The sequence below is a fragment of the Mchenga conophoros genome, linkage group LG1, assembly GCF_057382185.1.
Source record: "Mchenga conophoros isolate Kocher_MC1m ecotype Shallow Benthic linkage group LG1, M_conophoros_male_GT1.1, whole genome shotgun sequence".
NCBI lineage: Eukaryota > Metazoa > Chordata > Actinopteri > Cichliformes > Cichlidae > Mchenga > Mchenga conophoros.
The window spans coordinates 19,078,174-19,091,178 of record NC_140526.1 but is presented as its reverse complement, the minus strand read 5'-3'; the positions used below and the strand labels follow the sequence as shown (position 1 = coordinate 19,091,178).

At 41.8% G+C, this 13,005-nt stretch overlaps 2 protein-coding genes across 3 annotated transcripts in view; both read left to right on the top strand.

The window, feature by feature from the left end:
• Nucleotides 1-3,506, top strand: part of nudt21 (nudix hydrolase 21) — a 4,741-nt gene extending 1,235 nt beyond the window's left edge. The window contains exons 2-7 of the mRNA XM_085268998.1: nucleotides 101-301; nucleotides 393-456; nucleotides 537-626; nucleotides 1,093-1,168; nucleotides 1,271-1,385; nucleotides 3,082-3,506. Of these exons, the coding sequence (XP_085125124.1) occupies nucleotides 101-301; nucleotides 393-456; nucleotides 537-626; nucleotides 1,093-1,168; nucleotides 1,271-1,385; nucleotides 3,082-3,103 (568 nt within the window). The 3' untranslated portion in view covers nucleotides 3,104-3,506. The remainder of the gene's footprint in view (nucleotides 1-100; nucleotides 302-392; nucleotides 457-536; nucleotides 627-1,092; nucleotides 1,169-1,270; nucleotides 1,386-3,081) is intronic.
• Nucleotides 3,507-5,646: 2,140 nt separating this feature from the next.
• Nucleotides 5,647-12,780, top strand: ogfod1 (2-oxoglutarate and iron-dependent oxygenase domain containing 1). Of its 2 annotated transcripts, none has more exons than XM_085268987.1 (13): nucleotides 5,647-5,898; nucleotides 6,920-7,065; nucleotides 7,154-7,200; nucleotides 10,182-10,282; nucleotides 10,359-10,475; nucleotides 10,558-10,649; nucleotides 10,736-10,864; nucleotides 11,361-11,474; nucleotides 11,799-11,878; nucleotides 11,948-12,173; nucleotides 12,269-12,397; nucleotides 12,475-12,533; nucleotides 12,618-12,780. In XM_085268987.1, exons 1-13 carry the CDS (start codon nucleotides 5,664-5,666, stop codon nucleotides 12,622-12,624), a joined length of 1,482 nt encoding a protein of 493 aa, XP_085125113.1. In that variant the 5' UTR covers nucleotides 5,647-5,663; the 3' UTR covers nucleotides 12,625-12,780. The 2 variants fall into 2 exon arrangements, with proteins under 2 accessions (XP_085125113.1, XP_085125105.1); XM_085268979.1 differs by having other exon boundaries at nucleotides 11,948-12,189.
• The last annotated feature ends 225 nt before the right edge of the window (nucleotides 12,781-13,005 follow it).

The window sequence follows — 13,005 nt, the reverse complement described above, 5'->3', positions numbered from 1 at the left end:
CACAGCTTTCTGTGTGTGTGTGTGTGTGTGTGTGTGTGTGTACCCCGCTGTGGGTATCTCCATTTATGCTGAAATGCCTTCTTGTGTGTTTTCCTGTCAGATACCCCCTCACCAACTACACATTCGGTACCAAGGAGCCACTGTATGAGAAGGACAGCTCGGTGGCAGCCCGGTTCCAGCGGATGCGGGAAGAGTTTGATAAGATGGGGATGCGGAGGACAGTGGAGGGTGTCCTCATTGTCCATGAACACAGACTGCCTCATGTTTTACTCCTGCAGCTGGGCACAACTTTCTTTAAACTGTGAGTGTCTGATGTTCAGAGCTCTACTGTGTGAACAAACTGAGGTAGTTTTTCCTGCACGGGTGCCTCACAGTTTGCTTCTCTGCTGCAGGCCTGGTGGAGAGTTGAACCCTGGGGAAGATGAGGTGGAGGGTCTGAAGCGCCTGATGACCGAGGTAGCTACCAAACTTTGAGCTTAGTGTCATTGTGCCGGCTGTTTTGATTCTGTGTGCATTAACTTCAAATTTGTTGTTAGATCCTTGGACGGCAGGATGGTGTGAAGCAGGACTGGGTGATCGATGATTGTATTGGTAACTGGTGGCGTCCCAACTTTGAGCCTCCACAGGTCAGTACAAAGAAGATGATCAGAAGGATATTTATGATACTTTAACTAGGGATGCATCAAGCCAACCTTTTCCTGATCTGATACAGATACCTTGGCTTCAGGTATTAGCCTATACTGAGTACAGAGCCATGTAATTCTTACTGTGAGGAAGAAACTTGGAATAAACATTAGGCTCAATTTAAACACTGCTCTACATCCAAGAATATACATACAGTTGTCAGAAGTTTGCAGTGGTACTGCTACACTGTGCAAAGTGGATGAAATGATGAAGAAAGAGGACCACCTCCAAATTCTTCAACTTCACTGCATATCAACAGATGTATGCATTACAATCACCCCACCCTGGAAGAAGGACAGTTCAACAGAATGACTGAAATTAATATTAGATTCATTTTTATATCAGTCATGTTGGATATTGTCACATCTACATCTTGATGTGAACTAATCTGAAGTTTTTGCCCTGCAGTATCCCTATATTCCAGCTCACATCACTAAACCTAAAGAGCATAAGAAGCTGTTCCTGGTCCAGTTGCAGGAAAAAGGTCAGTGTATCTCAAAATTTCTTTGATGCTTAATTAAAATAAGTAAAGACTTAGATGAGTCTCTTTGGTTGTTTCTGAAATCTGTGTTTGATGTTTGTACAGCACTGTTTGCTGTGCCCAAAAACTATAAACTGGTGGCTGCACCGTTGTTTGAACTGTATGACAACGCTCCTGGATATGGACCGATCATTTCCAGTCTACCACAGCTGCTGAGCAGGTAATGTTCAGAACTTTTGCATGCGTTTGGACAGAAAATAGTAGAACTGCAATGTTTTCGAGTGATGCAGGGATTCCTCAGAGCAGAGGGATGCGCTGTGAAATTACATAGCAGGGTTTCTTTCTGGTCGCTGGCAGTGTGCACAAAGTTTGCACTCCGATCAGAGACATTATCAACACAACAGGTGATAAAACATATAACAGCAAAATGGAAGACTTTTCCTGCAAATTAGACAAGAGATTGATGCTGCAGAAGATCATTATGTATTTGAATTCTTGAGGTAATATATTTATTTTACCAATCCGTGTGCTCTAACGGCTGCATTTTTCTTTATATAACATTGTCTTCCACGCAAAGTGATGTCACATCTGTTTGTGCAAGCTGTGCACAAACAGATGTGACATCAGTGTGATGTGCATATGTCAATTTTTGTAACCTTGCATGTTTGCTATGGGGTGGTTGAAGAGATGAGTGCATGTTTGTGTTAGTTTTTACCGCTTTTGAATCGCATATCGGTGCAGAAGCTCAGATGTTGCACCAGCTTGAAAAGACTTTCTGGAAAACACTGGGAAAAGGTTTCATCTGCAGCTAAAAACACCCGTGGCCTCAGCGCCAGGATAAATGGCACGGCACTGTTTGTGTACCAAACAACCAATCGGGCGACCATAATGATCCTTTAATGTGTCAGCTGCACATTTGACCTCTCAATCTGTAAGACTTTATGTTGCTTGGTGTGTTTAGTTATGATAGTCTTCTATACCATAATAAATAAGGCTTCAAAGTGCCTATAGTTTATATAACATGGTAAACGGAGCTGAATATTCTCAGTGATAAATGGCCTACAAATGTAACCCATCGATTTTCAAATCTGTGTCCCAATGGCTGGAATTTCCATTTGGTAAAAGGCACGAGTATAAACTTTTATGCATCACTAACTTGACACAAATTCCAGTGACAAAGTGATGCACACAGTTTGTGCTGCTGCAACCTTACAGAGGAGCTTCATTAGCTTGTGTTGATGAGGTATGGCTCAGTGGGTTGAACATATGTTTCTTATAGCTACGTCCCAATTCAGCGGCTGCGCCCTTCAAAGGCCGACCAGAGCTGCTGCTAAATGAGGCGGCTTAGCCTCTCGTGTGCTGCTTCTGTTGCCTAGCAACCATGACACTAACAGGTAGTGATGAGCCCACAGCCGGTGGCACACAATGAAACTTGGGATAAGGTGGGCTATGAGGGATGCGCTCAGCATATCCTTGAAAGCCCGGGAAGAGGACACATTTGTAGGTCACTTTCGAGGGAGCCTTCGGATGTGAACGGCCCTCGGTGTCCTGCTGTGATGTAATCGAGCTGGTCTTTCCCTCAATACATGAAATCATCGCGTTATTAGCTGCATTTTATATTTGCTCTTTGTCTAGTATTAAAATTAGTTTGATCTGAAACATGTGACAAATTGGGGGGGGGGGGGGTTGTGAAGAAATGACGATGGGATTTTAAATCTAAACTGTGAGCATAACTGAGCACGTTAGTTCTAGCCAGGTTAAAAACAGCTACTTCCTTTGTAGTAAACCTTCTGCAATGTACAGATTTGTCCTGGAAAAGATGCTCTTATCATCAAAGTAGCTCTTTGTCAACATGAGTCTAACTGGCATTGATTTTGTAATAATCACTGTTTGTTTTTTGTTTTGTTTTTTTACAGGTTTAACTTCATCTACAACTAACTCAAATGATCAGAAGTACATGCGGCCGTCTCTGTGAGTGCGTCCCGCAGTGTGGAGAAAAGACTTCGCCTCAGCACCATCTTTCACAAAACAAATGCTTGTCATGTCAGGTATATCTGCAGACCGGAGGGGTGTTTATACTGTTTAAGAAGACTATGAAAATGTCTTCTTTTTTTTTTTTTTCTTTGTTTCTTTTTAACCTTAAGAGTTGTTGTAGTCTGCAGGTTTGTATTCCAGTGCGTTAAAAATCTGATTTTATGTCCTCTCGAAGGAGGCCAGTGTTTAATTAAACAAGCTGAAACGTTGAGTTTCCTGTTGTTTTAACCTGTAACAATGCCGTGTTTTCTTTTATTTTCTTTTAATAAAGCAGTCTTTTGAGTACGTTTTTTATAAAGTGCAAAGAGCAGCCGTGTCTGTCTGACTTGTTTTTGAAGTTTCAATAATATGCTACATTACATCTGTTGCTGTTCAGAAATACAAATCAAAGACGTTTTGGAGAAGTCAGCAATTTTTGTGATGTAGGCTGAATTAAAAACAACCAAAAACTGGTAAAGTGACAGCAGGTGCCATTAAAATCTGGGATCTAATTTGAGGAGGTCAGACAGAAATGTGTGCATCATTGTGGTTAATGTATGGGGAAAATGCTGTGCAGTCAGTGATGCTCTCCTAGGCTTCCCCACAGCCACATCCAGCTCTGGGCACTCATTTGGATTCAGATCAGGTGACTGACTCAGCCAGTCGAGAATGTTTCTCCACCTCTTCCCCTTCAGCTCTTTGGGGTTTTTTTTTTTGGGTTTTTTTTTTCCTTTTCCCGCTCTATTTTCAGGATCATGATCCTGCCGAGTGATGAAATGCCTTCCAGTGCCAGTGCCTGAATTCTAATGTGGCTTAATGCAAATCAATGTATAGAAATCTACATCTGTCTTGTTTCTTCCACCAGCAGTGAGATGATGAGCAATGTCTCCCACTAACAACCTGTTGTAGTGCTTCAAAGATTGAAGGTGGGAAGCTTTGGCTCCCTAAATGCTCATCTTCCCATCAACTATGTTTGCATGAAAGAGTGGCTCTCCAGACTCTTTCATGCCTGTCACATGTGCTCTCATCTGTGAAGAGATCAGAGTCCCAGTGGCAGACCTGCAGTTCTGAAGTGCTTTGGTCTACATTTATCAAGCCAGTCCCACTAAAGGACATCAGGCCCTCATACCATCCTCACGGAGGTCTAGTTCTGATAGTTTAGTAAGGTATATGCACAGGTATCTTCCTAAAAGTCATTATCTGGCTCGTGCTCCTTACACAAACCAGCATATACCAGTCCTGCTGGATTGATGCCCCACTGGGGCTCGTGTGTGTGTGTGTGTGTTTTTTTAAATAGTGTATTTATTTGATACAAGTGATCAGGATACACGTTTTTCAGGTTGTACTTGACAGAAACGGTGTGTTTGTTCCTTCATTCAGATAATTTCTAATTATTTGCCCACAGCTCAGCTTTCTGATGTTCATGTGACTGCAGACATGAGTAATCATAATAATATAAATGGATGCCATAAAAAGACAGGAGAGGATGTGCAGGTTATAGAGACATGTTTTATAACACATGCACTTTAAAAAACACCAAAAAAAAAAAAAGGAAAATCATTACAATGTATTTTGGGAATACTGTGGATTTTCGACTAGAATTAGACAGCATGAAAAAATCGTAACCACTAAAAAAAGCTTCAAAAACATCTTATACTTAAGGAAATTCCTCACCATAGCTTAAATAAATGGTAAGAGCCAGGAACCACCCACAGTAGTTGATTAATTTGATAACATTTTTATCATGGAAAAACTGACTTTTTGATTTGAGACTTCATTTTCATTATATTTGAAAAATACTGGAAAGTATTGGTCAAGTTTATATTTTGAAAATTAAGTTAGAGTTCTATTCTAATTAGCCCAGATCTCAGCCAACAGGTTTTAATTGAACAGAATATCCTTGTCATAGTCAATAAAGGTTTAGCCCCACAACCCAGTTTCTTTTTCTAGGGTTTTTAAACTTGTGGCATGTGTTTGAGATTATGGTTAGCACCAAATTATGTAGTCTGCACCAGATCTGCTTTTAAATAGTCTTAAGCGCTTGAAATAACAGGAACCGGACTTATTTTGTGTGAATGGGTGAACAGTGTGTGAATGGGTGGATGACTGGATGTGTAAAGCGCTTCGGGGTCCTAGGGACTAGTAAAGCGCTATATAAATACAGGCCATTTATTTTGATTTGTGTACTTGCTTCACCTCATCAGGTTTCCTCTTGGAGGTGGCCCTGAAAATGGCTGATCATGTCTTTATACAAGTTGTTCAGCAATACTAGCTATATCTTTAATATGCTTTCTTACCTGGCTGCTGTAATAGATTTATTACCTAATCACCCGAAAGCTAAAGAGGTAAAAATATAATAAAGTAAATCCCTGAAATCAGATCCTAAAAGTTTGGTGTGAATATTATAGTCATGGTTCAGTTCTGCCTGACAGTCTTCACTCAGGGCCAAACTACAAGCGTTAATAACGTCATTTATCCGCGACGCATGGTGCAAGGCCATGTCCACGCGTGTTTTGAAAGTTCGTGTCAGGTTTCTGTAATGGCCACCACCAAACGACCACAGGACGAGTGCAGCAGCACAGACGAGAAGAAGAAGAAGAAGAAAAAGAGCGAGAAGGAGAGCCGCGAGGAGCCGGCGGAGCTCTGCGCAGCCGTAGAAGACGAGCAGGTGAAGAGAGCCGTCACGGAGGCATGGAGCCGCAAGACTACCTACAGCCACGGTCAGTGAGAGGACCAAAGTTCAGCTTCAGATATTTATCTGCAGCTGTTAATCAGTCTTCAGAAACCTGCAGCTTTGACGCGGCTGTTATAGGTGTTTTACGGGAATTTGTTGGGAGATCTGCTTCAATCAGGAGCAGCAAATTTGGAATAAACCCTCTCTGACGTTAGAGAGCTACGTGATAGTGGACACTGCAATACATAACAGAAACAGTTCCTACTGTAACATTTTTTACTATAACCGGAGTGGGGACCTGCATGCCCTCTCCCCATAGTTGTCAAATCAGTATCTTGTAATACAACAGTACGCCCCCTCTCTTCCTGCTTTCCTGTCTAACATTTGCTATAATAACTAATATAGGCAGAAAACATCCCCCCAAATTAAACTTTAATCATTGTTCTGAAACTGTGCCCTCACAGATTGTAAAGACCCCCCAGATAGCAAGACGACAGTGAATTGATGTTGATTTTCCATGTTATGGTCAGGGTTGAAATGCCACTGTTGTAACAACATTGAAATACTGTGGTAAACCGACGGTCTTACTATAGGGACGTTGTAATAACGTTGATTTACCGTTGTTTTTTTGTCATTGATATTTGATCTATTTGTAGTCGACCAGGTGACAAAAACAACGTCGAGAAAATGTCGATTTATAGTTGACCATCATTCCGCGCCGGTCACCATCAAAAAGCCATTGATTTGTAGTTGAGCGTTAAATTGCATTGCAACTGAGCGGGTATAAAGTACCGGAGAAAGAAGATTTATTGTTCTTTTGTTATCAATGATTTCTGGTCTAGTTCACCAGCTTTAAAACACCGTGTCGACGAGCAATTTATGTATAGTTGACCGGGAAATTAAAGCAGCGATCACTTGGACAGTGGCCGTGGTCAGTGTAGTATTTTAAGTTTCTGTCTCTCTTCTAAAGAAAATCTTGCCACGTTTGTTTTGCCCATTTCTTAACTTTGCTGTTTACACAGTTTCCTTTGTGTGTGCGTGTGTGTGTGTGTGTAATTATTGTGCAGGCGATCTGGAGTTGGACTGCCAACCGTTCCCTCACTGCATCTTCAGAAACTTCATCAGCAGCCAAGCCTTTGCAGAAAACCTCAAGAAAGAGCTGCTGGAGCTAAACTTCCATGAAAAATCAAACGACCTGTATAAATTGAAACAGGTTTTTTTTTTTCATTCATCCTCACACTGATTTATTCCAGTGTCTTATCATTTGTTTTTTATTATTTGTTTTTGTTGTCCCCACACAGTCAGATGATCTGAAGAAAAGAACAGAGCCACATATCGCAGGGCTGAGGTAACAAAATAGTTTGAATTCATTTGTGTTATATGTGTGTGTGAGCTGTCAAATGGGCAGAAAGCTTTCATTTATGAAAATCAGAAGCCTTGATTTTTTTCCACATTTTATTATACTCGTCTTCTTGTTGTCATATTATTTAAAAACTACGACTGAACTTCCAGCTCTGAGTTGGAGGGGGCAGAGTTTAAGATGTTAAGATTTTCACTGGGAGTGACCCAGATGGGTCCTGACTATAACAGGATTGGAAACCAAGTTACAGAGGCAAGGCTGAGATGGTTTTGGACATGTGCAAAGAGGAGGGGTAGTGGACGTACTGGACGAAGGATGTTGAATAAAGAACTGCCAGGCAAAAGGAAAGGAGGTAGAACACAGAGGAAGTTCACGACTGTAGCAAAGGAAGACATGCAGAAGGTTGGTGTGACAGAAGAGTGTGTTAAAGTGAGATGGAGGCAGATGAAGATAAAAAAAATCCAAAAAGGAGAATGGCAAAAGCAAAGAATGACAATGAAGAGGACAAAAACAGAGAAGAAGGCAAAGAAGATGAAGACGAAAAAAGAAGAGGATGAAGGCAAGGAAGTGGATGAAAAGAAAAGGGCGTGCTTAAAGGTGAAACACAAGCAATATCAAATCACAACGTGGCGCATAAAATGTTTTGGTGCCTAAAAAAAAAAAAAAAAAAAAAAAAAAAAGTGGCTAAAGGAAAATGGGTGAACTGGACTTGGGTACCCAAGGCTTATTGACTCGAGTGCTTTCTGACCCCTCAACTAGAGCAGGGCGATATGACCAAAAATATTTATTTATTTATTAACCTTTATTTAACCAGGAAGATCCCATTGAGATTAAAAACCTCTTTTTCAAGGGAGACCTGGCCAAGATAGGCAGCAGCAGATGTCTCACAGTTACAGAAATTACTCAAACGCAGGCAGCAACAACACACATGCAACAATAAGTGAAAGAATACAAATAAAATAAAAAATAAAATTCAAATAAAAATAAAAAAGTCAGTTAAAATGACAATCAATCTAATTGAAACAGTTACATGTTATGGACTTGGCCTCAAGGATTCGTAGTTTAGATTTAAAAGCACTTAATGAAATGAATTCAGTCATTTATCACGATATAGATTTGAAAATTTACGATAACGATATAACTGACGATATAATTGACACTAGACAAAATACTTTACAACTCCACAATTTTATTAGTGCAAAAAAAACCCCATCAATGTATTTTCACTTAAACAAGCAGCTGGTTTTTTTTACATTAAAGTTGTATAAAAACGTAACAGTGCAAATGCAAATTCCTTGCTGACAGTTTAACCAAAATGCATTTCCAGTGGAAATTGGCCGACATATCCTCAGCATAACCATCTATAATATCCACAAAACTTAAAAAGAGCTTATACACATGCAATACGGTATTATATGTTGAAGCACAGTACGTATCACTCCGCGAGGCTCCTGCCTACGGTAGCCGTAATGCTCCAACAATCCATCAAGCGGTGCGGGTTCATATCTTAGCAAAGTCGCACTAAAACATTTGACAGATTTTCGAGCGCCGTGTATCACATAAAATCGTTTTGAGGTCAGTAAACACAACCAGAATTCATACATAAGGCACACGGGATTATAAGGGGCACTGTCGATTTTCAGAAAAATCAAAGGTTTGATTTTAAGTATGCCGTATTTACCAAAAAACACGGTAATAACGACGGTCCGCTAGCACGCTCAACCAAAAATAGTGTTTTGTTGTGTATCTGACGGACGCAAGCTAAACCAGTTCCACACCACTGTCGTTGCAGCATTTTTACAAACCAATTCTGGTTCATCCGTTTCATTCAACGATCCGCTTTCACCCTTGTCTCCAACGCCGCCGTGCCTTTTTCTCTATGTGCGTATGAAAACAAAGGCACTGCGCATACGCGTTTTACCCATATTCTATCGCGATATTTCATTTTCTTGTCGTTGCCCAACATTATCCCGGTATTACCGTGAACGGTATGATATGGCCCAGCCCTACCCTCAACCTTAATACTGCTCGCTATAAAAATGTATCCGTACGCACAGAGCATCCTGATCGATGGTGGCCTCACCTCGTGTCAGAGGTCTTGTGGAATAAAGGCCTCTGACAGGTCAGAGTTGTGTTTGGTGGCACAAAGCAGATGTGGACAAAATTCATCAGGTAGATTTAAGTCACAGATCCTTTTCACAGCTGGTGTTTTGAGCTTCAAAGCAAGAAAATTAATGAGGACTTCATTAAGTGAGCCACCTTCAGGGTCCTGGCATTGTTCATGTTGGCTCGCAGATTTACCGAGACTAAAAGAGGTACTTTTGTATTTGTATCCAGCTCCATATTGATATTGTTGGACTGTTGATGGAAGGATGAGAAACATTCTGAAGTTTATTTATCAGGTCCAGCAGGTGGAGCCAGAGATTACAGATGCCCTCGTAATTGGTATATTACATTTAGTGATGATGACTGAAACGTCTTGCGAATATTTGGACTGTTTGTTAAAGCAGGAAGGTGGTTTATTCTTTAGTTTCTACTACAGAGCTGAGGCTGGCAGTGAACACAAGGCTGTAAGTCATCAGAGCAGAGTAGAACTCAGGGCCAAACTACAAGCCAAAATAGCACAATCCAGTGTAAACCTTTCTTCTTTGAGAAATAACGTGCTGCTTTCTTCTTATAATTATGATAAGCTGTCTACAGTGAATCACTTACATGTGCTGGATACATATTTGTGAGTATATGCGCTTTACCTGCTGAAGAAGTGCAGCACTGGGGAATAAATACAGTAATTACACAGTAACGGCCTCCCTCTGTGGTCATCTATTATTTATGTCTTAACAAAATGTCACAGAGGGCTTTCAGGTAGCTAAACAATCTGTCCGTGTGGTGAGAGTTACAAATTTTAAACGGCGTTTAAAGGTCACGGCCAGGTTTTCACAGTGTGCCCGTTTCTGTACCACTGTCTGTAGGGCAGCACTGTTTGGGCGTTTCCGGTCCTGGCTCGGGGAGGTTCTGGGGGTTGAGCTGGAGCCCACTGTGGATATTTCTTGTGCCAAATATGAATATACAGGTGAGATTAGCTCAGTAGGAAAACTGTTACATTGTGAGTTTCTGTTTTAGTTATTGTCTGTCTGTCTTCTTTCTAGATGTTCTTTTGTGCCACGATGATGAGTTGGAGGGGAGGCGTGTTGCGTTCATTTTGTATCTTGTGCCCCCGTGGCAGAGCAGCGACGGGGGAACCCTCGATCTTTACACAACAGACAGTGAGTGTCCCACTGTGTTTGCGTGTGCGCGTGCGTGTATTCTCTTACACAACAGAAGTGTGTATTTCATTTTTGTCGTCAGGTAATTTGCAGCCACAGAGCATAGTGAAGCCACTCGTACCCTCCTGGAACACACTCGTGCTCTTTGAAGTTTCTCCAGTTTCCTTTCACCAAGTAAGAATAAATATTCTTGTTTTTACTATTTCTTTGAAAAGGCTGCGTTTGGAAATTACACTGTTTGGGGTTTCTTTTTTCTTCAGGTGTCTGAAGTTTTGTCGCAGGACAAATGTCGGCTGTCTCTGAGCGGCTGGTTTCACGGACCTTCTCTGGAACGTCCTCCTCGCCACACAGTGGCTCCCGTCCAGAGGAATCCGCACTTACCGAGAGATGTGGGTGCTATCTTGTGGGAATATCTCAAAAAATTTCGGAAGAAGAATTTTATACATTTTGTTTGATAAATATAACATATAATTTGCATGATTCTCAATCAATTTACAGCTGGAGGCATCTGTTAGCTTAGCTCAGCATAAAGACTAAGAGAAACCCATCTGGTGCCAACAGTCATGCCATGTTCAAAGTCCCTTGAATCACCACTTTTTGACTACTCGGATTCTTAGTTTGAAATTCAGCAGGTTGTCTTTGCCATGTTTACATGCCTCCATTGACTGGCATTAACGAGCAGTTGAGCTGGTGTACCTAGTGGCTTGTGAGTGTACATTATAGTGTTATGAGAGCTCTGTATGCAAATCTAGCTATCTCCAGGCTCCAGTGTAAGCTTTTTTTAATCAGTTGTGAGCATCAGTTGATTTCTTATAATGTCAGATTGTTCCTCTCTTGGACGGCCTCCTTGCCAGCTCATGTGTTTGCTGTTTGTGTTCGTGGCAGGAAACGGTGCTGCTGGAGTGGATCAATCCCATCTATTTGGACATTTCTTATCAAGAGCAGATTCAGGAGAACTTTGAAGACAGCTCTGAAATTCAGCTCAAAGGATTTCTCAAGGTAACTTCTAAAAACTCTTTTCCACCGACGCAGTACTGCAGCTTTTTTATTCAGAACGGTTTTCGGACATTGCACCATAGAAATGCAATTCCCAAAGCTGGAAATTCTTATTCACAGATGATTTGCAGATGAAGCACGCATGTTTTTTTTTTTTCCACACAGAAAGTACCTCAGCTTTAGCTACACAACACTGAGTAATGAGGTAATTTCCAAGTATCCAGTGTGCACTGCTTTTCAAAAAGGCATCAGAGCAGAGCTGGAACCGGTGTCGTGTCTTTCCCGTGTTCATTTGTTTCCGCTGAGTGATTATGCGTTTGTCTTCAGGAGGAGAAGTTCAAAGAGGTGAGTGAAGCACTTCGGCTCTCTCAGATTGAGTGGAAGAAGAGAGGTCCACCCAATAAGAGGTGAGTATGTTTGACTCTTTAAAGTAGCACTCTGTATTTAAGATTGGCTAATAATCTGTGTGCTTTCAGGCGCTATGAAGCAGCTGCTCTGGACTCGCTGCCTCAGTGTGTGAGTGCATGCTGGGAGCTGCTTCATTCAGAAGCGTTCTTCCTGCTCCTCTCCAACTTCACTGGCCTTCGATTGCACTATCTTTGCCCGGCTGACGACGAAGAGAATGGCGATGAAGAGAAGGATAAAAAGCAGCAAGATGATGGAGAAGCCACGGGGTCGTCAAATGAACCATCCTCAGCAGATGTGAGCAGAGAGAAAGGTGTGCATCGCTGTGAGTGCTTTCATTCAGCCGCCGCCGCCGCTGCTGTTCGTGTGTTTTGACCTCTGTGTATTTTCAGAGCCGAGCACCCCTTTGTGCTGTGGGGAAGTACGTCGATGGTCTCATGGCGGCTACACCCTGTTGCACGATGGAGAGGCAGCACGGGCAGAATATGCGCTGGACCTCGTTTTGCCTTTCGGCTGTGCCGGTGAGTTCACACCCAGGAGAAGAACGAACTGTCGGACACCAATGTGACTGTACTGAACTTTTAATTCTCTCTCATAGGCTGGCAGTCAGAGTTTGGCGGCTTCACATGTTATGTCGCTAATGAAGAGGATGAGGAGGTGAGTGCTGATTAATGTGACATGTAATCGCACATGTGTGGATGTTGCTTCGACAGTCATCATCATCGCTTTCTTTCTTCACAGCTTCTGACTGTCTACCCAGAGGACAATTCCCTCGCACTCGTCTACAGAGACAAAGAGACACTCAAGTTTGTCAAACACGTCAACCACAAAAGCACCTCCGAACCTGATGGCAGCTCCACCTGCAGAGAGTTTTATGACTTTTCTTTTGTCTACTATGAATAAATATGTATATAAATACATAAGAGTGTGTGTGTGTGTGGGGGGGGCATTTACACTGGCTGATGAACTCCACTCACTCCTCTCACTTGTAAATATATAGGGATGGAGTCTTGGTTGGATCTAACCACCAATGATGGGCAACATGCTGTGTAATGCCAACCAAAGCTACTTTGACTTGTGTGATGTTACTGACACTTCAGTTTTTTAGTTATTCCAAGAAGGGGGAATT